General features: G+C 39.0%; 3 protein-coding genes across 4 annotated transcripts; all 3 read right to left on the minus strand.

The window, feature by feature from the left end:
- Nucleotides 1-3,699: 3,699 nt before the first annotated feature.
- LOC131313853 (F-box/kelch-repeat protein At3g06240-like) lies at nucleotides 3,700-6,906 on the minus strand. Of its 2 annotated transcripts, none has more exons than XM_058342358.1 (2): nucleotides 5,934-6,906; nucleotides 3,700-4,361 (listed from the first exon to the last, which is right to left on the minus strand). In XM_058342358.1, exons 1-2 carry the CDS (start codon nucleotides 6,836-6,838, stop codon nucleotides 4,355-4,357), a joined length of 912 nt encoding a protein of 303 aa, XP_058198341.1. In that variant the 5' UTR covers nucleotides 6,839-6,906; the 3' UTR covers nucleotides 3,700-4,354. The 2 variants fall into 2 exon arrangements, with proteins under 2 accessions (XP_058198341.1, XP_058198337.1); XM_058342354.1 differs by having other exon boundaries at nucleotides 5,674-6,906.
- Nucleotides 6,907-9,531: 2,625 nt separating this feature from the next.
- Nucleotides 9,532-10,632, minus strand: LOC131317187 (F-box/kelch-repeat protein At3g06240-like). Its single transcript, XM_058346761.1, has 2 exons — nucleotides 10,544-10,632; nucleotides 9,532-10,345 (listed from the first exon to the last, which is right to left on the minus strand). Exons 1-2 carry the CDS (start codon nucleotides 10,630-10,632, stop codon nucleotides 9,532-9,534), a joined length of 903 nt encoding a protein of 300 aa, XP_058202744.1.
- A 6,239-nt stretch (nucleotides 10,633-16,871) lies between these two features.
- Nucleotides 16,872-17,748, minus strand: LOC131317188 (F-box protein At4g22390-like). Its single transcript, XM_058346762.1, has 2 exons — nucleotides 17,172-17,748; nucleotides 16,872-17,086 (listed from the first exon to the last, which is right to left on the minus strand). Exons 1-2 carry the CDS (start codon nucleotides 17,746-17,748, stop codon nucleotides 16,872-16,874), a joined length of 792 nt encoding a protein of 263 aa, XP_058202745.1.
- Nucleotides 17,749-24,014: the final 6,266 nt, after the last annotated feature.

Raw genomic sequence — 24,014 nt, forward strand, 5'->3', positions numbered from 1 at the left:
CCTGATAGATCATATGGTATACGTAGCACAATCAATTACACTTGTGGAGTTTAGTCATTGCATGGGATATTGGTAGTTTGTTTCTCCTGAAACAAGGAATTATGGTATCATTATAAAACCAAAGTTTAAATTAGTACCATTCTAGTGTTTTGTTCAATATATATGGTGTTTGTCATCACTAGGATGCATAGCTGCGGTTACAAGTTTTGTTGTCTATCTAAAAGGAGGCAGGGGGCATCCGTGGGGGACCGGGGGTCATGCATTTGTCTCAGATGGTGCAGAATCAGGTTCTTTTTTCTATGATGCTTCGAGTCATTAAAAGCGAACGGTGGCAGAGCAAACTTTTTAAGTTTCGTTTCCTAGTAACTGAAACAACAGACCAAAACAAAGTTTTGATCATTGATTATGGGCATTATTTACTTCTGCGTCAATTTTTTTTTTCATTCTCGTTTGGGGGCATCTTAATTTGGCCTTTTATGTTAGTTAGCATACTTTGCTTTTTGGTGTGATAGGAAGAAGGCGGCGTAAGTCTGCAAAGAGGACTGACTGACTAAGCGTTAAAGATCAAGCTGATACAGATAGACCTCCCAAACAAAAATCAACAGGAATGCCTTCTTCCTCTTCTATCAGCCCTGCCAAATTCCCCCTTCTCCTATTCAGATGAAGTCAGAATCAAGGATTGCCGGTTGGCATCGATCCCGTTTTGGTTAAAAACCCATCTCCAGATAACTACAAACCTATTAATTTAGCTGATGCGCATGACCCTGGTCCTCTTATGCCAACTGAAAAGCCCTCTGTTCAACAAGTGTCTGCCACATCTAGCCCCTTAAGTGCTCCAGTTGTTCATGGACCTAAACTAACTCCCCCTGTTGTTTCCACGGTTCAAACCCCCAGTGCTATTGTGTTCAGTAAGTGCAGCTGGGTCTTGAACCTTCAACTTCCTCAACCTGCAGTAGTTATGTTGTTCCTCAACCCTGTGAATAAGAGATCTCAAGATCACTTCGTTTCTGAATTTCCAGCCTCTAAGTCAGGGTGTCAGAACCACAGTGCAGTGACCGATGACTTTCCTCACCTTGATATTATCACTGACCTCTTTGACGATGAAATGCCAAGGCAACTAGGGCAAACAAAAGCTTCCACCAAAGTTTTAGCAATCCTCACCATCTGTACCGTCAGTTCTCTTTTATCTACGATATGCCTCCACCATGCGACTACAAAGTTCTCATGGGCAAGGGTTTCGCAGAATGTGTTGGAATTGGGATTGGACTTGTTGAGGATCATGGTACCACTCCACCTAACAAGTAAAAACCAGAGCCAGCCATTTGAAACTGCAACTGCAAAGTTCGCAAGGGCAAGGGTTCCGCAGAATGTGTTGGAATTGGGATTGGACTTGTTGAGGGTCATGGTGGTCGAGACAAGGGAGCAACAAAAGGTCGAGATGGTGACTGCAGTTTCGCATTGGAAGAAGAGATGAAAAGGGAGGTGTAGCAGGATTTTTCACGGAATTCAAAGGCCCTGCTCCCGACCTGTGATATTGTGAGGAGTCGCCAAGCTCATTAAAGCCTTATTTATTGTGTAGAGAGTGGGCATGGCTGAGCATGACATTAGGTATCATCAGTGTTCTAAAAAACGGGATTAATCTCTGGCAGGACCTATCGGATTAGATTCGAATAATTGCTATGCGCCGATTAACCGCCGATTACTAATTGATATGGGCCGATTACTACGCCTCGAAGCTTGAAGGGGGCTAACCGCTCTACTAGAGCCTAGCGACTTTTAGAACATTGGGCATCGTAGTGCTATGTTTTGGAGCTTCTCGTGGAGGAGGTCCATGAAGCCTAGAGTGCTTGCATGGTATGCGGAGTCATGAAACCAGAGGAGCTCGCTTGCCTTACCCCGAGGTATTGGGCCCGCCAGTAAGTGCCACGTGGCGATGCTCTTCCAGTACCCACACTCCCATCCTCAATTTTCTGTGAAAAAGAAATTCATTGAAGCTGTAGGTTATCAAGGACTTGTGGAGGTTCTCGTATCGTGTTATACATGAAACGTGCATATTGTGCATTCTTTCGCTCCAGTGTTCATGAGTTATTTACACATTCAGTTTACTGAGTTATTTGAGTCATCTATAGATGCAAGCACCATGTCAATCAAAAAAAGAAAAAGATGCAAGCACTTTCTAGGAGTGTCTCAACTTTTAAGGAGATAAAAATAATGCAGCAAGGAGTTCAAAAGAATCAAAACTACTCTTGTGTCTTACCATTGTGTGTTTCGACATTGTGGGAGTTTAACTAATACATCAAGGAGTTCAATTTCCTCCCTTTATGTGTTTCGACATTGTGGGAGCTGGGGCCTAAGGTAAATTTTGTTTTTGTACGGCATCAGTTGAAGAAGTGATGTTTACACAGCTACGAGACGATGTGCTATGTATAACAGTCATACCCAAGAAATGAAACCCGGAGGATGTAATATTGAAGTCACCCTAATCTTCAACCGTTTCCAACACACTCCGCACTTCAATAAAGCATGTCCTTTGGGTTAGCAAGACCTTCTGCACCCAAACACATTTTCATACTATTCAAGTGATCAAACCAAATTTGAAACCCCCATTGCTCGAATCAACTAGTCTCATTACAGCATATTTGAATCTAATGTTAAAAGTGAAAGCATATATAAAGACTAGAAGGGACACAACTAAAGAAAGCCAGGCTAGAAAAAGTGAGTGAAACACTCAGATAAGCAAAGAATGTCTAACCTGAAATCAAGACTAACAAGTTTTCATGAGCTCTCAACACTACACATGAGGGATATAGAAGGTACGTTTACTTGATTCAGTCACCAAAAGGGCATACAAAACACATGTTTGTGGAAAGAGAGATTGAATAGCAATGTCAATGGTACAAATGGTTCGAAAGTGTAAGATTCATAGCAGTTCTACAAATGATATAGTGGTTTGCAACAATCACAAGTTTTACAAATCCGATCTGTGGTCAACCAGGAGAGGGGTGAAGAGGTCTTTAAGAACATCAGTCCGGAGAGGGACACTATTAAGGAGATGAGTATTTGATAGTGTCATTGCCAAAAAAGGCGAACAATCATACCCAGAACCCATATGACCAACTATCCTCAGATTTTTTGTCCCCGACAAAAGGATGATACTAGCATAACCTCACTATTTCCTATTCTTTGAGAAGAAAGCAAACGTAAGAAATGGCAATTAATATGAATTGCACGCAAGATCAGATACAAGAGTAGGTATAGGACACTTCCGAAAAAGTAAAAGTTAACTTTCAAATTATCAGATCATTTAGCAAGTATGAGATACGTGCTCATCATATCCAGTGTCCAAAAAATATCCAAGTTTTATCAATATCCCATCAATACGGATATGAACCCAATCTAAAAGTAGTACTCATGCTTCATAGGTTAAGACTCCAACCATTTTAAGTGGGCACTAGCCGCTTGTAAACCATGTCTTCAATTGAAGTTCACTATTCATCACTTACCAATGCCCTTTGTACTCAAACTAGTAAATCTACTTAAATATCGATAAGGGATATGCATGTTCAACATCAAAAAACCTTGAAATATAGAAGTTCTTATTGTTGTAGAAGTTAATCTTAATTTTACAGGTCAAAGTGGTTGGGAAGGTGAGGTATTCACCAAACTAGAAGTCTTTATGATGTATAAGAGAGAAATTCACACACTCAAAACACAGACTACGTTTTATTGATCACAACACAAAACTCTCTCTCAACATACACGTCCCTACTCTATCTCCCTCTCTTCACTCTAACCTCCTCTATGTCACTCAACAAACACACACATGCATGGTCCACCCACATGCAAGATTACACTCCAGTTTAATGGGGCTGTGAATTGCAGGTATGAGAGGTTTTACATATGAACGTGTCATGTTTATTGCAACTGTGTGGAAGAGATGTGAAAGAGAGACAAAGGAATCCCACACGGGGATAGGGATAGCCCATCCTGTGATCTTCTGCAGTTTCATTCTCTGTCAGTTTGAGTTCTTCAACCATTTCAATGCTCGGGAGCTGGAGGAAAACTTTTTCAGCATGCATCACAATCAGTGCGCCGGGGTCTGCTCATTATGGTGCAAGTCGCCTATGTCTTGATTGAGCCTGATCTAGTCAGCAGTGCAAATTTGAACTGGAAGCTGTGGGTTACCTCTTTTCTGGGACTGGGAACTATGACTCCGATTTTGTCAGAGAAGACTTGTTTACAGGGTAGAAACCAATCCAGATTTCAGCAGAAAAGGTTGGACAATCAGTTCAATATTTCATCAAGAATGGTTGGCTTGCTCCCATGCCGACACACCGAACCAGGGAGCATTCCCTCAGAATCTGCATGAAATCTTCACCGTGTGAGTTCTTGAAAAAAAAATGAAGAGACTAACCTCTTTCAACTGCAATACTTCAGGATCTAGTGATACTTAAGACGGATAAAAAGATATATTTACAACAAGAGTTCAGATTTCCATCTTTATAGCTTGTTGTGGTTCTCCAAATGAAAATTTCAGTTAGTACTTACAAGTACTTTATTCGACAAATTTACAAGTTTACTTGATTCAAAAGCTTCTATGAACCCTGTGAGTTGGGTTTCTTTTCTTTTCATACAAAATGTTGACAAAATGTAGTCAATGTAAGGCGTAAATGGCTCAAATTACAAAAACGTTGCCTTTCATACACTTGGAAATGGACAGCGTAATTAGGCAATCAGACCATAGAAGCATATTTTCTTGTGATAAGGCATATTATATAATCGTATACAATTCAAAGGTTCAGCCAAGCACTCAGTTTTGATCAAAAAATGTCCTAGATGGCACTACCTTGGACTGCTGTTCCATTACAAGAGTCTGAAGGATGGCTTCTGAGGTTGCCATTGAGGAAAAGAGGAGATTGACAGGCAAACACAAGGACAAGTCAAGGACCTAACTGTAAAACCATGAAAATCGAGTCATGTCCCTCACAATGATCTCACATCCGACAATCCTTGATTCATGATCAATGGTTGCGACAATCATCACACACTTAAATTCGTTTAGAGTATACTGGAGCTGAGCTAAGAAGGCCAAATTTGAATGTCAAGGTCTCGTTAACATGAACTCACGCGGTGTTTTTCTTTTGCCCATCAAAACTATGCAACATGGAGGATGTCTGTGGTAGATGTCCAGCATGTCTCAATCTCACACTCATCTCAGCTAAAACTCTCTAAATTTCCTCTAATTGTGAAAGTGATCTATCACCAGCCACAAATTGCTGAAGCGCATATGAACCTAAGTTGAGCTGCTTCCGGGGCCATTTCGAATAGTCGTACTTTTCATCATTCTCCTAAATAAATAACTTCCATACTGTGGGAACATTGAGAAAGTATAACATATGTACTCGTGAGAATCCAAGGAGAAATGGTATTCTATTGAGACGGGTGTGAACCCCATCCATAAGTACTCATGTTTCATAGATTAGACTCCAACCATTTTTAGTGGGCCTGAGCTACCTGTATTTGAATATTTTCTAAGTTCAGCATTCATCACTAACACATATAAGTATCAACAAGGGATATATGAATGTGCAACCTCAAAAAAATTTGAAATAAAGAAGCTCTCGTAATATGCATCTACAATTAAACATCAACAAAAGAAGCAGAGTCGTTTACATTTCACAAAATACCTGAAGAAGCTTCTCATTCATTGCCTCCCAATCTCTCCTCTATGATAAGCAGAGACTAGGCTCTCGACATAGGTGCTTCCAAACGTAAATCCAGTGGGAGAGCCATGAACCACCATGTCGCTCAATGTTTCATTTTTAAAATTGTACACAACCAGTTTATCTCCATACGATCTATCATGTATCTTTTCCCTTGTTTTCAACAAATATTCATCTTCCCTTAGCAAACACAACAATTCCACTACATACCTCTTAGGCACATCAATCGGAAATTTGGTCCAAGACTCTCTTACCCCATACTCCTTCATCATCCAACCACCACCAGTAGTCTCAATTACATAACTCATCCCCAGATTAGCCAAACAGAGACAACCCCCGACAACTGCCACACGATAATCCAATATCTCAACTTCGCAAAACGAAGCAGGCAGCAGCACTTCCCTGAAAATCTCATCCGACAAATTGAAAGCAACAATCACAAAGGAACCAGTCCTTTTCCAACAAAGGAAATGAAGACACCCACTAAAGAAAACCCCACAAGAGGTTGTCCAAAGAGGGACATAATCGATAGTATCGTGAATTTTCCTCCAAGCATTAGTTTTCAGTGAATAAATAGCCCCAATGGTAATACCACGCTCGGTAGGAGAATCAGTTTCAGTTTCATTATAAACAATTTTCAAAACCTTGTAATCATCAGTAGAAGAATCGTAACCAACGCCATAAACATCATGGAAGACACCACGAACTGGACCGAGTGCAGAAGGACATGTGGCCAGTACCTTATACTCTCTAGTGGATGGATTCCACAAGAAGTTGGAATTATCCACTAGGGAAACTAGAAGCAAACCATCGCAGGAACTCAGAACCCTAATTCTGACTGAAGAAAAATCAGCCAGTGTTTTGATCGTCGGGTTTACGTCCGCGAAATCTACCGAATAGAGATTGTGATGGGTGGAAATGATAATGATTTTCTGATCAAGATTTTTGGGGTTTTGGGTCTTGGCTCGATTGAGGTGGGCTTTTGCGAAATAGGGGTCGGAGATTAGGGAATTCCATGAGGGAGAAACAGACTTGAATCGGCAAAGGGATTTGACGGATAGTCGAGAGAGTATGTCGATGACGATATCCGGGGGAAGGGTTCCGTCATTGGACATGGCTGCCGCCTTCGGAGCCGTTTGGGTGGTTGCTGAGGATGGTGGTAAGTGGTGGAGATGGTGTGCTGACAAAAGACCAAAGCGGTGGAGATGGACTTTTAGTAATCCCTCCGACCCTTTTATTAGAGTCAGTATTCCATTTTGAATTGTCACTTCATAGGTGTTCATTTTGTAAACTTAGTATATAAAAATTGATGCATTTTTTATTTTGTGCTTAAAAGTATATTATATTTTGAAAAGTTAGTAAATACAAGTGTAATGATGATATATTCATAGAGAATAAGTAAGGATAATGGAAATAAAAATTGATATAAAATGTGTAATGATAATGTTTCTTTAATAAGTTGAAGTTATGAATTAAAACGCTTAAAAAAGAGCGGAGGGAGTATCTCCGACCAATAAGCCAAATCTGACTAGGCATGACGAGCATTTTTATTGACAGATGCCAAATTTGGGCCGGAGATTGTAACGGTTAATTTGATACCCGTTTGGAATCCAATCCAGATGAATCACGTGGCTTTGAAGGGACATGAAAACATGTTAATTTTCAATCCTCTGTACGCATGCCAAATTAAAATAATGTGCCTGTTTGATTTTTTTTTTTTTCCTTTAAAAGTTTGACATTAGAGTTGGCATAAGGGTTAGAGAATGATAACTTGACATCAAATATATAGAATTTTATTTAATTGGCATAAGGGTTAGAGAGGAGGCTTGATGTCAAATTGGAGGTGCCAAAATGCAGTATAAGTTTTCAAAACAAATTTGGCATCTTCAATTTGAAATCAAGTGTGGGGATGCTCTAAAAACGCTTCCAATAAACATGTCAAATCTGACGTGTCAAGTGAAAGAACTGGCATGTGAAGTAATTCCAACTCAAATATCAAATTCTTAGGGTGAAGTTACCTTCTTGAGCTCCAAAAAAAAAAAAAAAAAAAACGTGTCATTTGTCAATTGTCACATGTAACATTTTCTTATTACCACTCTTAAGATTTATCCATATATAGGTTTTATTCATACATGAGATAGTTTTTTTCACGGAAGCTCAGTGAACAGGTTGTTCACAGAGCAACGCAATCTCAACTGTCTATTCGCGTAATTAATGGTTGAAATTCAATTTTAATTATGACCGGTTACAATTAACTCTTTCCCGAAAAAATTTCATTAACATTCAAATCGTCCAAAAACACTTTGGACGATCGCGATTGGATTCCGTAACTTCTTCTTTACAGAACAACAGTAAAGAAGATTTTCTCTTCACATTCATATATATGTCCTTCCAATTTCCATACATAAATAATCCTAGTATTTGAATTAAGGATTGTGACAACCATAATTGGATTCCCCGACTTCATGAAGTCACGTCTACATATTGACATATTGTAAAACCCACTGGATTTATCAGTAAACCGAACTGACTTCATTAGGTTTTTTTTTATTTATTTTTGCTTCATACCAAATTTGTGTTTCAATCATAATTTTTTATTTTTTAAATTTCTCTTATCAAGATGAACGAATAATCTTGCGAACCCACAAATTTATGTGTTCAGGAAATAATTTGTGGTTGCCCAAGCCCAAGGGCTTGCTGGGCTGCCGCATACCATGTTGTTCAATTTTCCACCGTTGAATGAGGAGTTTGATTACTATCTGATTTTCATAGTTGAATGGGGAGCTTTGATTTTTTTTTTTTGAACCAGAAAGAAAGAAACGTATGATATATAAATGGGGCGGTTCCAGAAACACCTAAAAAAACACTTTAAATCTCAATCTCATAGTTTCCGATCAAATTTTGATGATCTGAGCCGCTCAATATGTTCAGCATGTGATTTTAAGAGTTCTGGTAAGAAATTGAAAAAAAAAATTGACCGGAAATGACTTGATTTGAGCATTTTTTTTATTGAACCGTTCAATAAAAAACTATTTGGATGAAGTTTTTCCCGGTTATTTTTTTTTTTTTGCTAATTTCTCACAAGGTACCCTTAAAATCATGTTCTGATTACATTAACTGGCTTGGATCATTGAAATTCGATCGAAAACTTTGGGGTGTTTTTTTAGGTGTTTCCGGAACTATCCCGATATGTAAATATAAAAAAGGACACTACCAATCCAAAATAAAACAAACCCCAAAAAAAAAAAAAAAAAAAGACTCTGACAAGTTCAAGTGGGTGCCAAATAAATTTGAAGCAATTGAAGTCGTACTACGACAAGTTAAAGTTTAGAGGGTGAACGAGAACAGCACATCTAGCAGTTTAGGACAAATAACTAAAATTTCCCAGATTTCTGGTTCAATATGCTGGATAACTATAGGAGACGTAACTTTCCCCTACCCGGCAGTATCTATCTGGATACTTTAGGTCTTTAGGTGTGTATTGAGCTTTTCTCCTATCCGGCTGTATCTATCTGGATACTTTAGGCATTCAGGTGTGTATTGAGCTTTATTCTTTTAGCTGCTGTATTTTTCAACTTTTGGTTGTATTCCTTTTCTCTATTCCTAATAAATTATTAAATTTGCCGATTAAAAAAAAACTAAACATAAGCCCAACCATAAAACTTATGTAACAAGTGCAAGTATACAATTCCTTCCAACCATAAACCTTCTGTTGCACAAACAAAAGAGAAGAGGAAGAATATTTCAAGAAAAAAGGGCATAGGGTCACTCATATTTCACAAAAACAATAACTGAACAAGCTTCTCATTTACTGCCTCTCAATCCCTCCTCCATGATTAGGAGAGACGAGGCTTTCGACGTAGGTGCTTCCGAACCTAAATTTAGTGGGAAACCCACGAACAACCATGTCCCTCAGTGTTTCTTTTTTCAAGCTGTACACAACCAATTTTTCCGTACAAAACCAGTTTTTCAACAAAAATTCGTCTTCCGCTAACATACACAACAAGTCCACTGTAGACATCTCGGGCATACCAATTGTAAATTTCAACCAAGACTCTCTCACTCCGTAATCCTTCATCATCCAAAACTCGGTTTTACGGCTCCGTTCATCAACCAAACAGAGACAACCCCCAAGGACTGCAAGGCGATAATATAAACTATCGTTTGCACCAAACAAAACAGGCAGCTGCAACTCCCTGAAACTCTCTTCCGACAAATCGAAGGCAACAATCACACAGGATTCATTCCTCCGGCAAACGAAATGGAGACGCCCATTAACGAAAACCCCACAAGAGGTTTTCTGAAGGACATAATCATGGGAATCTTGAATTCTCCTCCAAGCATTAGTTTTCAGTGAATAGACAGCTACAATGATAGTATCACGCTCAGCTGAAGATAGAGTACGAAAGTAAGAGAATATCACGACCTTGTAATCATCCGTAAAGGAATCGTAACCAACCCCATAAACGTTAGCCGAGTACAAACGAACCCGCGGGAGCGCAAAAGGAAATGGGGGCAGTTCTTTACATTCTCTAGTGGATGGATTCAACAAGAAGTTGGAATCGTCGTAACGGTTGACTAGAAGCAGACCCTCGCAGGAGCTCAAGACCTTGATTTCGGAACTATTTTCAGGTAAATCAACAATCACAATCGTCGGATTTACGCCAGCGAAATCGATAGAGTGGAGGTTGTAAGCGGTTTAACTGGAAGTGATGATAATTATTTTCTGCTCGTCATAGTTGGTTTTCTTGGTTCGATTGAGGTGGGCTTTGACAAATTCGGAGCCGGAGATTAGGGAATTCCAGGAGGGAGAAACAGACTTGAATCGGCAAAGGGATTGCACAGGTAGTCGAGAGAGTATGTAGTCGAGAGAGTATGTCAGTGAGGATCTCTTGGGGAAGGATTTCATAGTTGGACATGGCCGCCGCTTTCGGAACGAGTTCCTATAGATGGAAAAGAAAGGAGAATATATTGATCGGAGTTGTTTGGGTAGTGGTAAGTGGTGAACTGTAAGGGTGGTTGCCGGAGGGTTGTGGTAAGTCGTGGTGATTGGTGGTTGTGGAGAGGTCTTTATAGGCAATGGTCGACTGGAGATGCTTACACTCAAACAAAACATAGAGAGAGAGAGAGAGAGAGAGAGAGACGGGTCAGCTCAACTGGTCGATCAGAAGTTCCATTTCCTACGATCCGTCGTGGTTCGGACTCTGGCCAATTTTATGAAATCAAAACAGGGGATTTTTAGAAAGCGACCAATCATTACAAAAAAAAAAAACATTTTGGTGTTATTATTTTTTGTTGCAGGAAGTCTACTTTTATGTTAAAGTCTTTCCCGTTGGAACTCCGGGGCATCTATCCACGATTATGCTATTTACTGAAAACTTTTTACTCAAATAATATCGGATGAATACTCGGAATGGTTAGAAATAGAAAGAGGAAGGAACGCACCTTTCCTATAGAGAGAAAGATGCTTTCATATTTTCTTAAACCTAAATTGAAATGACTCAGGGGAGGAAAGGTCCACTTTATCTTTTCTTTTTTAATGACGTTTGATTTCCCATCTTACCACAGAAATGGATAAGAAAAAAGAGGGGGACTTCAGCAACCCATCTTACTTCAGAAATGGATTAAAAAAAAAGGGGGACTTCTGACTTCTCCAATGGGAGATCAGTTTATAGATTTTTATCTTCGAAACTCATTCATTCCAAGGGACAATGCGTGAGAAATCAGCCATCTCAAGATTGTTTTGTCTCTGGCCAGATTTTACAGCTAATTTTTAGAAATTTATTTAGATATTTGTCCGACATAGCCGCTACTGTATATGAACTGAGCCGTTTGTGAACTGTTCAAGATTCGACTCGGTAAAGGCTCGTTCGAGGTCGATTCGTCTACTAAATGAACTGAACTTAAACCTCAATTTTAGGCTCGTTTCATAAATGAACCGAACATGAACGTAACAGTATTCGGCTCAATTAGGCTCGCGAGCCTAGAGTATATGTATATCATGGAGATTTTGTATAGTGAAATAGTGAAAATTTTAAAACTTGTACAAGTCTGAACGTTTCCAATTACTAAAAACTTACTTATGTATATGTTTTTATCATTTTACTTGTATATGAACATATTAAAAATTTTATTTGCAGTTTCAGATCTATATAAGAGCATAAATATATGATATTATTGGGTCGTTAATGCTTGTGAACAAACTCAAATTCGACTCAAACCCAGGCAAGTTCAGTTCGAGTTCGGCTTGTCAAAATTTTTATTGAGTTCGGCTTGAGCTCGAGTTCATTAAAAAACTTAATGAACTATGACGACCCGAATTTTTATATTACCTCAAAATTAATACATCTCCAATAATTACAAGTCCTCAAGATAAATATACATGGTGGGCCCTAAAAACCTCCAAAATGATACGGATTTTCTAAACAATCTCTAAAAGTAAGTCTTTCAATACTTCAACTCGGGTTCCCACTAACTTACTTTGCACCTGAAAAATATAAAATGCCCTGGTAGTATATGCAATACGAGGACAATAAACATGACTATCGTTAAGAATATGCTCAATAAACGAGGATAACAAATCAAGTAAAATCATTCTGAACGTTTTCATTTGTAGCCTCATACCCGGCTCATCTTGATAACATAGCAAGCACAGCCCAGGTCAAACTCTGTATTGGGCACATGGGCCCCATAAACATTCTGGACTCCCCATTGGGCAGTTCATCATACATCTTTCATAACTCTGTAACCCGGTGGGCTTAAACATGTACCAATCTGTTTCATGGCTTTCAGCCAAATACTTTATGTGTCACAATACAAGAAGTGATAATAACTGAATCAATAAGCTTAGACAAATGATTACAAATATGAGAGAATCAAAGAACACTATTTGCAAAAAAATTTAGCTAAGAATTAATGTATTTCACACTATCCGGTACCTCAAAATTATCATATGAGATGTGAACACCGCCTCAAGAATCGGCACTCTAATTTGTACTTCAACCAGACCCCAAACCACCCATGATTTTCTTGCTCCAAAAGATGGATAACTCAACGGCTTGCATGTATTTGAAAAACTCAGAGTAAAATGGAGAAGTATCAATTACTTATACATATGAAGAGGACAAGTTTCTTCACCATTCTTAATTATGCACATAAAGCACGCTCCTGTTTGGATGTAGCAATGTGAAGGGGATTATGATATCCCCCTCCTAATACGTGGACCTATGCATAGGGCGTGGTTTGGAAAGTCCAAAACTAGGGTGGATATCTTAATACCCTTGCTCCATAACTCCTCCTAATACCCCCTGAGGGGGGACTTACACATGGCTAGGGTGAGAGCCGGCTACGTGGAATCCCCCCTTATAATATCCCCTCTTTTCCATTCAACTACAAAACAATCTTATCCTCCCATTTTATACCTCTTCCAAACCATGTATTATTTAATCCCCCCGTCACATCAATGTAGACCCACCCTTCTTACATAATACCCCCTACTATCCAATCACCCCTTCTTACATAATACCTCCAAACCTAATACATCATCCAAACGAGCCCTTATAGCCAGAAAGGTGTGCCACCTGCCCATTAATTCTATACATTTACCATGTGTTCACACACTCACACAAAACTCCTCTCACCACCACCGAATGCCTCTATCATTTTTTTTAGTCCTATATTGTCTAAATTTAAAACTCAAGCAAAAAAACCATTTAGGAAAAATACGGGATTTTACATGAACGAATCTGAACATTTTAATATTCGGTTCGATTCGGTTCATTTACAGCCCTAGCCGCTAGACTAGAATCTATGGAAAATCGATTATTCTATTAAATTGCTTTCGTCCTTTCTCGACGGGTGGGTCTTGCAGTAAAGCTCCCTCCTGCCTTCACACTTGCAGGCCGATCTCCTTCCGGACTGGGAAAGTTTAAAAATCATCAAAATTAGTAAAGCTGAAGTCAACGAGGGTACTACTGTAAAGAAATGAAAACCTCGAGCTAAGTCTTCTATTGTTTCTCAACGGTGAAGTAAGACCAAGTCATGAGCTTATCATCTTATGTTGGAACAAGTTGACAGGATCCCTTTATCATTAATTTATGATGACCTCTCCAAACAAGCACAAGATTATCGCTAAATGTCCCTGGAGACTCTCATGAGGCTATATTTATATTGCAGCCCTTCTCTCCCTAGAATCTTTTCTTGCATCTAGGATTCAGGGATTTACAATCCTTCTAGTTCCTTCGTTCTCTAGTTGTATTTGAAAGAATTTGAAGGAAAAGAACTTTGTTTCCACCGAGCTATTTATATAAATGCTATTTATTCAACAACTTTGATTGGTTAATACGAGTTAATTTTCTGTTACAACAATATAGAGATCAAGTATATCTTAACAACGAATGAGTGAAAGTGGATTCTTTTCTAACGGACAAATCACTCCCGGAAAGAATCCCATCTTTCGTATTCTTTCCATTTTTTTATCGCAATTAAATAGAATAATCCATTAATAGAATAATGGATTTTCATAAATTCTAGATATTAAATTTGTATATTAATATTTCTATATGGCGATTAGATTCCTTAGTCCCTTAGTTCCTTATCCCTTTAGAAAGAAGCTTCGGAAAGACCTGTCGCTCTTGAGATCAGTTCCATTCTTATTTGACACACCAATCTATCGAAGTTACAATATAATAAGGCCGTTAAAATCCACGAATTATTAACAAATTCGTTCATTTTTCGAACAATTTCCTCTTTATCTTTCTTCTCTAACCGGTGTAGGATTAAAGATCATGTCCAGGATTCGAGTCAAATCAACCTTCCCTCTCATCTCGGGGTGAGGTAAGGACTACAATTAGATGTTCGTTGTTCAATATCTCATTCGTTTTTCGAACAACTTCCTCTTTATCTTTCTTCTCTAATTAACTAGTGTAGGATTAAAGATCATGTCCAGGATTCGAGTCAAATCAACCTTCCCTCTCATCTCAGGATGAGGTAAGGACTACAATTAGATGTTCGTTGTTCAATATCTTGACTGCTCAAAAAGTTGGACTAGCTGCTCCTCCAACCCAGAGTGGATTCTAGGGCAACGGCCGACCTCACTTTTCACTTTTCAGCCTTGGCATTAGCATAAAGAAACTAATGAGAAATTTAATACTATTATATCCTCTATGGGGTAAAAAACACATCAAAATAACACAGTACCCAACTGCTTGGACACTTTTCAAAGCTAGTAGTAATAAGGGAGTTATAATCCAATCCATTATAGTAACATAATACAGTAACAATTTAGGTATGTCCCAAATGAAGATAACTACCACAGAACGATCTAAACAGTCAAGGAAAAACTCATTAACAGCAATAATGCAATTAAACTCCAAGTCAAGCAATGAAACTAAAGCTAAACAAAATACAAAAAAGCTACAGAAATTTTTGTTGATAACAAGTCTGCAATTGCTTTGTTCGAGGAATCCCGTTTTTCATGATCGGAGTAAACATATTGATACAAGGTGTCATTACCATAGAGAATGCATTACAAATAAGGAGGTGGAGCTCAAGTACGTAAAGTCTCATGATCAGATTGCAGACATTTTTACAAAGCAACTCAAGTACGAGGACTTTGGAAGGCTTCGGGCACTACTTGGAGTTACTAAGAAAGTCAAGTTTAAAGGGGAGTGTTGAAAAGATAAACTTGACTTGTGTCTTTTGGAATTTTCTACAGTTTCTAGAATGTTTTTTATGTGCTAGGTTCATTCATGTATTTGGAAGTTCATGTATTCCTAGGATCATGAATCTAGGAAGGTTCATGTATGATGCTTGGGAAGTAGAAGCCTATTAATTTTAGTCTTATCTATTAGAGCCTATAAATACCTCTTCCCATCTCTCGAACATCTTATAGACCGTTTTGGATTTTTTTTCCAACAGGGCAAAGGTAAGCAATTGAGGTCAATATGGTAGATAAAGAACTTAACATTGTGCTTGGTTCACAACAGTATAGTGTTCATTCCGTCAACTGGTTTGTACGTTAAAAGAAAATGGTAGACATTATCAATGGAACCATCATCCACAAGAATGAGATTGAGATGGTCCTTCCATTGCCAAACCAAGGAATGAAGATTCCATCCTGTCCTAAATCATTCCACACCCCGACTTAATTCTCACAGGAAGAATCAAATACCACTAACACATTTCCACTATAAGACTTCAATTTCTCAAGAAGTTGCATTCCATAACTAAACCCTAGATATTATGCACAACGGGTTGCTAAACTAAAGAGTAAAGACTGCGAGCGAGTTCTATTGATGTATTAGTTCAGTCCAGTACAAATGAAAGCCCAAATGATTTAGTAAACTTTGCAGGATTGACAATAAAAGAGAGGATTGAGGCTTGGGAAGCAACAAAAATAATTGAGAAGCTAAAAAGACCTCAACTCGTGGCAATGAAAGTAATGAATTGAGATAGGTCGCATTGGGTTCCTTCCAGCTAAGTCCAGAGGGGAAGACTAGTAATGAATAGAGATTTTTATGTTGTCACTACCAAGTGCCAATAAAAGGCAAACTATCATACCAGGAATCCCTTTGTCCAAACATTCTCAAACTGTCTATGTACGCTCCCAAAATGGATGATACTAGTTTAGGGAAAAAAAAGCTACTCTTTCTCTACGGAATAAACAAAATATTGGAAAACTATTCATGTACTTATTGCTAATAATTTTTCTTTGATGCTGCATAAGAAATGCCATTTTCTTTATATCATGGAAGGGCAGAAACGCGACGTAAGAGTATTCGATTCTTAATTAATAAAGAAAATTTATGTGCAGTGAGTATCCAAGGAGCATGCGCATCATATATGGACATTACACCCCTTTATGAGTGCTCATCCAGTCATGCTTCATGGGTTGGACTCCGACGATTTAGGTTTTTTAGTGCGCCCTAGCAACTTGTGTATGATCAAGCATTAATTAAATTTCAACTTAAATAAGTAGCAAGAAAGAATATGTTAATTTGCAACCTCCAAAAACCTTTTTAAGTATAGAAGCTCGTGCAACGCACGATAAATACAATACTTAATCAACAAAAGAAGTGATCGATTCATTTCTATTTTGGAAAGTGGAAACATACTTTATCACGCTTTGAACTTTCACCTGAAGAAGCTTCATATTGTCTCCGGAATCCGTCCTCCATGATTAGGAGAGAGGAGGGTCTCCATGCAGTGGTCCCCAACTAGAGATGTAGTTGGAATGCCAGGAACCACCACTTCCCTTCGTATGCCTTGCATTGGATTGCAAAGAATTAGTTTTTTCCCGTCAAATTCATCTTCTACCCTTCCACTGATACTTGTAAATCTCTCTCTCCTCAACACAAGTTCCTCTTGTGTTGACAAACACAACACAGCCACTATAGACCTCCCAGGATTAGCGATCGAAAAAAAAATCCATCCACGACTCTTTCACACCATAATCCATTATCAACCAAACATCAATTCGATCACTCTTCGACCAGACAAGCAAACAAAGACAACCCTCAAGAACCGCCATGTCATGACCCCTAAACTCGGTAACATCATACGAGGCAGGCCACTCCACTTCCCTGAAAATCTCATCCACCAAATCGAAGGCAACAACAACTTCAGAATAATCCAAACCACCAGTCCTCCCACATAGGAAATGGAGATGCTCGTTAAAGCAAACCCCACGACCACGTCCCACAGGATCATAAGGGAAATCTTGAATCGTCCTCCAAGCATTATTTTTCAGTGAATAGACAGCCACAATCGTAACATCGGCATCATTAGCGTTTCGCCGTTGCTTAAAAACGGGCATCACGACCTTGTAATCAACCGGGTACGAGACATAACCCAACCCAGGTGGATAAAAGACATCCACCGAAGAGTATTGTCTGTATTGAGGAAAAGGGGAAGGCAGTTCCTTCCATTCACTAGTGGATGGATTAAATAAGAAGTTGACAAAATCTTCATTGGAAACTAGAACCAGGCCATTACAAGAGCTCACTGACCTGGAGTCGACGCTCATGAGGTTGAAGGGCGGATGATCAAGCATTTCAGGGGTCGGGTTCGCGTTGGAGATATCTACGGAGTAGAGGTCGAAAGAACTGGTAAAGAGTATGGCTTTACTTGGGTGGTGGGTGGCTTTGGTTCGATTGATGATAAGCACCCGAGAATGTAATGTAGGGTGCGCTAGTATCTAGTTTTAGTCTAATTTAATTACTTATCAGTTATTATTAACGTGTTTGCTCGTATAGTGCTTTGGTTATGTTTTGTAGATAAATCGCCAAATAAAGGAGTCTTTGAGGCCTAAGGCATGTCAAGGTGGAAACAGCCCGAGCAGAAGTTGTTTTGCCCGAGCAGAAGTTGTTTCGCCCGAGCAGAACCAGAAATGGCCAAGGCAGAAGAAGTTTCGCCCGAGCAAAACAAGACTTGCCCGAGCAAGAGGCAGAGAGAGGCAGCCAAGCGTCGAGTTAACGACCTCGGCATCGATGCCAAGCGATAAGTCCCATCGATGCCGAGCCCCTTAGTGATCAAGACTCTTATCCACTTCGGCATCGATGGGATGAAATGCTTTACATCGATGCCGAGCCCCATAGCAGAGCTTCCTAAGGCCGTTGCCATCGATGCCGAGGGGCTTAGGAGGGGATTTTCGGAGCATCTAGGGAATATTCCAGGCACGGAGCTTAGAAGTATAAAAGCTTATTTCATTATTTTGTACCAGTGTGTAGACTTAGATTTGCTTACCTAATTTTAGATCTAGATCTAGATTCAAATTGTTCTTGAGTGTTCTTGTTGTTCTTCATTTTTCCAGCTCTTAACTTTTAATTTTTTGCCATTAGTTGTTACTTTTTATTATTGTCTCCTTTATTAAAGTTGTTTATCTTCTCCCGATCTATCTTAATCTCTAATTTTCTTCTAGTGTTGCTTTTCAATTATGCTAAGTAGTTTTTCACTTGCTTTTATCTCCCTAGATATGAGTGAGTAGTTTTAAGGGTTAGGTCATGGGGTGATTAGCATCTCATGACTCGGGCGAAAATTGCATTTTGCACCCAATAAAGCTTTAAACTTTGATTTGAAAATTGATGTGGGGTTCGGGTTTGTTTGTCAAATCACCGAGGTGTTAACCTCTTTGATCATGTGTAGGTGGGAGCTTCGCCTATCCACCACACATGATGCTTAGAGCTCTTTCGCACGAGGTATTTGCCAAATGAACTCTAGAGCTAGCTTGGTTCTCAAATCATTTTATTTTCCGATTTGAGAACTTTAACCGAGTATCTTAAATTGTGTAGTTGGGTGAAAAGTGTGATCTAGCTCGAGTCTTGGGTGTTAATAATTCCTAGACCTAGCCTATCTTTTCTCTAGTTAATTCCGTTTTAATTTAGCCCTTTTATTACCACCATAAAAGTAAAACAAAGTTGGCTGTCTTAAAGCCGAAAGCCCGTACTTCCATCTACAAATCCGAGCAAGCCATATAATTATTCCCTTGGGTACGATCCCGGATTTCAGGTTTATTATGCTTCAAACGACGTGTTAAACCCTACGCTTGGGGTATTATTCCGCATTATTATTATCATCGGAGCGAACGAAGCAATTGAGAAGGGTTTGAGCAGGGAAGGATATGTGGCAAGTGAGATTTTTGGGTAATGGAGACTTTTTGTTTTTTGTTTTTTTTTTGTGTTTGATCATGCAAGTGCAGTTGCAAAGAAGTGGAGTTTGCTAGTGTAATCATTTTTCCGTAGACCCAACGGATCGTGAAATTAATGATCGTGCTAGTGCATTCGGAGTCATGTGATGCACATTAAGATTGTAAACGAGTCAAAAATTTGAGTTTGAACTCTGCTCGAACCTTAACGAGTCGAGTTTAGTCATTTACTGAATGAGCTTTTTTAATCGAGCTGAGTTTTTGTCAAACGAATCGAGTTGACTCGTTTACTAAATGAGCCAAAAATCAAAGGTCGAGCTCGACTCGTTTACTTAACGAGACAATCTGAGCCAAGCGTTAGCCAGCCAACTGAGCTCACAAATTGCTCAAGTGGACTCAAGTGCAATCCGAACGAAATTGTGTCCGGAATTGTGTTTAACGATTGTGTTGATAGCATTGCTATGTAAATACGGAGTAGAGTCTACTGTTGATAGCATTGTGTTGATAGCATGTATGATTATTCATTTTTTTTGGTTACTTGCCAAGTAGTGCTCCAAGACTCTACTACCCCACACATCTACATGGGAAATATTTTAGTCACGGGCGCTATGTAAATACGGAGTATGTGGTCGATTACCCCTCAATTCACATGCGTTTACAAGCAATGGCGATCTTTGATCTTTAAAATATCCGTCACAAAAATCGGCTCATTGACAGTTCTTGTCCTATCCGACTCAAGAGCATAGTCTTTTTCTCCTCACTCCATTGACCAACACCAACAAGAAGTACTTCAAGTGAAAAGCGTTTATATTCCTTGGAACATGAATGCATCCGTTAATACTTACAAGATTCGATTCTTGAGATCTTGTAACAGGTTGTTGCTTATGCATGCCTATGAGGATTTGTTCCTGTGGAATTCAATTACTAGATTCTTCAAGAAAGTACTAGCATTTGACCGATTGCGTGATAGGGACTACCGAGCTCGTTCTGGACTTTGCTATGACTCCACCATTGACAAGTACAAGGCCATTCTTGTGCTTGCTCATCAGACTCCAGGTCACGGAGGTAAATTTGCTATGGTTGGTAGTCATAGGAGGAAAAGTTGGATAGGGATTCACTTCCTGTATAGAGTACGTAAACTGATTTTAGGGCTCATAGTCAATGAAAATCTTCACTGGTTTGCCTCGAAGAACGATTCAGGTAATTATTTACTTTCACCCCACAAAATTATTTACTTTGATGCACAAAGGGATAAATTTGAGGAGGTACTGATGCTAGATCTTAGAGGTGAGCACGGAGATCGATATCATTTGTGGATTGAAAGTTTTGGATGGATGCCTTTGTATGTTTCGCTGGGGCCGTTCACGCAGTCAGGGACGGATTCAGAAATATCATTTAGTAGGGGTACCTTGTTAATCATAGTGACGAAAATTTAATTTTTTTAGTTAACCACAATAAGATCGTTACATAATTAAGGTATGCAATACAAACTACAAAAATATATAACACATATTTTCACTTAAATTATGTAAAAATAAGCACAAAATCTCTGACAAAATTTGAGAGTATGGTTTACATGAACACCGACAAGTTTTAGAATGATCGATATAGTTTTATTAATGATATTATTTTAAAATATTGCTCTTAGACAGTTAAAAATAAGTACAATTAAAAAAGAATCGATCAAAGTAGACAAATAGTTCAAAAATCAACAAGTATAAATGAACCATATGACGAAATTGAAACATAAAACTAATTTTATATGTATATTTTCAAGATATATGCACTTGTTTATGTGTAGTAGAACACTTAATTTCATAATTATACAAAATATAAAAAAATATAACAAAATTATTTTAATTTTGAGCGGGGGCACGTACCCCCACGTGCCCCCCTTTCCCTCCGTCCCTGCACGCAGTAGTGAAAACTATTTGGAGCTATTAGTAACTAAAGAATCTGGTGTGCAAAAATCTTGGTCCTTCTCATGAGTTGGTGCCATTAGGATACACATAGAATGGTGAAATCCTGACCCGGGTTTGGGAACGTGGTTGGCATAAAAGGGCATTCAATCCCTATTCCTATAGGAGAATTTCAATTCAATGGGACCCTTATTTTTATGTAACTGCGCATGATCAGGAAAGTTTGATTACGGAGGAAGAGCTGAAAGGGGAAGCGACATATGTGGTGGTATATAATTATCACTCGCGGAAAATGAAAAGGGCAAGGATGGTTACTGGACCAAGGAGTACATGAAATCTTGAAGGGGAACGATATGCACGGAGAGCCAAATTTGAAAGAATTGGAATCGATTCGGAATAAGGAGAGTGAATAATTGTTGGGTAGGTGAGAAGCTAGTGATGTTAACCTCATTTTCTATTCTTTAATTGTTAAATGAATGATTTCCAGGCTTGATCTCAGCCTTTGACTCTTTTGATTTCTTTCCTTATTTACCTCATTTATTCTCTAGATGTTGTTACTGTAAATTAGGGACTGACTGTAGGGATTTCTTTTGACCTTTCCATTCAGGTTTTCCATAGTTGTCTTATAAATAGATGTACACAATGTATATACATTATCTGTCAATATACAAAGCTTTTCTCTTCATGGTATCAAAGCTCTAAAAGAACAAACGTTCACTTGTTTTCTTCATCTTGACTTCTCCTATGGCTTCTTCTGCTGGATCTTCCTCTTCTATGTTAAATTCTACTCCTATGTCTCTCTCTTTGGGCACTATTATCAACTATGTGTCCATAAGATTAGACGAAACTAATTATCTCCTATGGAGAAGTCAATTTGTTCCTATTCTCATAGCCAATGATCTGTATGGCTATGTTGATGGATCTATCTCGCCACCTTCGCGTACCATCCAATCCTCAGAAGGGAAAAATATTCCTAATGCTGAATTCCTCTCATGGCGCAAGACTGATCAATTTGTCTTGAGCTGCATCAATGCAACTCTCACACAAGGCCTTCTCGCGCAAGTTCTAGGTGGCTCCACTGCGCATGAGGTTTGGGAAAGCCTTCACTCCATGTTTTTGGAACAAAGCCAGGCCCGCTTTGATCTTCTTAAAGGGGACATTCAATCAATTCAGAAGGGCACATCATCTATATCAGATTACCTTAATCGGCTCAAGCATCTCGCCGATTCACTGGCTGCACTCCAACATCCAGTCCCTGACTACGAACTGGTTGGGCATGCTCTCAATGGTCTTGGAACAGATTATACAAATTTTGTGGTGATGATGGAAAATCGAGAACCCCCACCAACTTTTGCCGAACTCCGATCTCGGCTATTCAATCATGAACAACGCTTGAAACGTTCCGTTCAGCATGCTGCATCCAGCGAAAACACAGCTCTAATGTCCACACATGGATCTAACGCACACCAAATTCCATACGGACATTCCAACGGTCACTCGAACGAGCTACATCACAATTCTAGTTTTCGTTCCCATCAAACTAGATTTAATCAACCCCGCCAAAATCAGGGAAATAACAGATATCCCCAATCTCAATCTCAATCTCAGAATCGTGGTCGTGGACAAGGTTTCAGAGGAAAACCTTACTTGGGTAAATGTCAGATTTGTCGGGAACAAGGCCATAGCGCTTTCAAGTGCCCACATCGTTTCAAGCAAGGCTATAATCCACAGCAAGTTCAACAATCCTTTGCAGCCATGAACATCTATGAAACTCCCTCAGTAGCTCAACCTCAAAATTCTGATCCATGTTGGTATCCAGATACCGGTGCCACTAGTCATATGACAGCAGAGATGCCACTCCTTCAAAATCCACAAGAATATTCAGGTTCTGATTCGGTCATGGTTGGAAACGGAGCTGGTCTTCGTATCTCTCACACTGGTAATATCTATTTTCACGAATTCGGTTCTAGATTTCAACTTGAAGATGTTCTTTGTGTTCCAGCAATAAAGAAAAACCTTTTATCAGTGGGTCGGTTTACTATCGATAATAATTGCTCATTTCATTTTTTTCCATGGGGTTATTGTGTCAAGGATTTGGCTACGGGGAAAATTCTTCTCAAGGGACCAATTAAAGACAACCTCTATCCACTCCATCTTTTTAGTGGAAAACCAAGGAATGCAGATGGTGCAATGGCAAAGGAAACGGCCTTTCTCAGCTCCAAAGCCACTCCTGAAGTGTGGCATAATCGTTTGGGCCATCCCAACTTTCAAGTTGTTTCTTCTTTATCTTCAAATAAATGTCTAGAGGTCTCTGGAACTCTGAATAAAATTTTCATTTGTGCTGCTTGTCAATTGGGAAAAAGTAAGAAATTACCATTTAGTTCATCCTCAAGATGTTCTCCTCATCCTCTTTTTCTCGTTCATTGTGATATTTGGGGTGCTGCTCCAGTTTCATCCATTTCAGGGTACAACTATTACATTGTCTTCATAGATGATTACAGTCGCTTTGCATGGCTTTATCCTATGAAATTCAAAAGTGATAGTGTTACATGCTTTCTTCACTTCAAAAAGACGATGGAAAATCTCTTTTCTACAAAGATCAAGTATTTTCAAAGTGATGGAGCCTTGGAGTTAACTAGAGGTAAATTTAAATCTGTATTGGATGATTGTGGTATTAGTCCTCGCATCTCATGCCCTCACACCCAACAACAAAATGGCATTGCTGAAAGG

Source organism: Rhododendron vialii, chromosome 2a (genome assembly GCF_030253575.1).
Source record: "Rhododendron vialii isolate Sample 1 chromosome 2a, ASM3025357v1".
NCBI classification, from domain to species: Eukaryota; Viridiplantae; Streptophyta; class Magnoliopsida; order Ericales; family Ericaceae; genus Rhododendron; species Rhododendron vialii.

What these genes read in the sequence shown, in the direction of transcription:
- LOC131313853 (XM_058342354.1), bottom strand. Translation starts at nt 6,838, where the DNA reads ATGTCCAATGACGGAACCCTTCCCCCGGATATCGTCATCGACATACTC.
- LOC131317187 (XM_058346761.1), bottom strand. Translation starts at nt 10,632, where the DNA reads ATGAAATCCTTCCCCAAGAGATCCTCACTGACATACTCTCTCGACTAC. An exon ending in CAATCCCTTTGCCGATTCAA is followed by an intron (nt 10,346 to 10,543) that starts GTCTGTTTCTCC and finishes ACCTGAAAATAG; the next exon opens with TTCCGAAATCAAGGTCTTGA.
- LOC131317188 (XM_058346762.1), bottom strand. Translation starts at nt 17,748, where the DNA reads ATGAGCGTCGACTCCAGGTCAGTGAGCTCTTGTAATGGCCTGGTTCTA. An exon ending in TTGGTTGATAATGGATTATG is followed by an intron (nt 17,087 to 17,171) that starts GTGTGAAAGAGT and finishes TGTCAACACAAG; the next exon opens with AGGAACTTGTGTTGAGGAGA.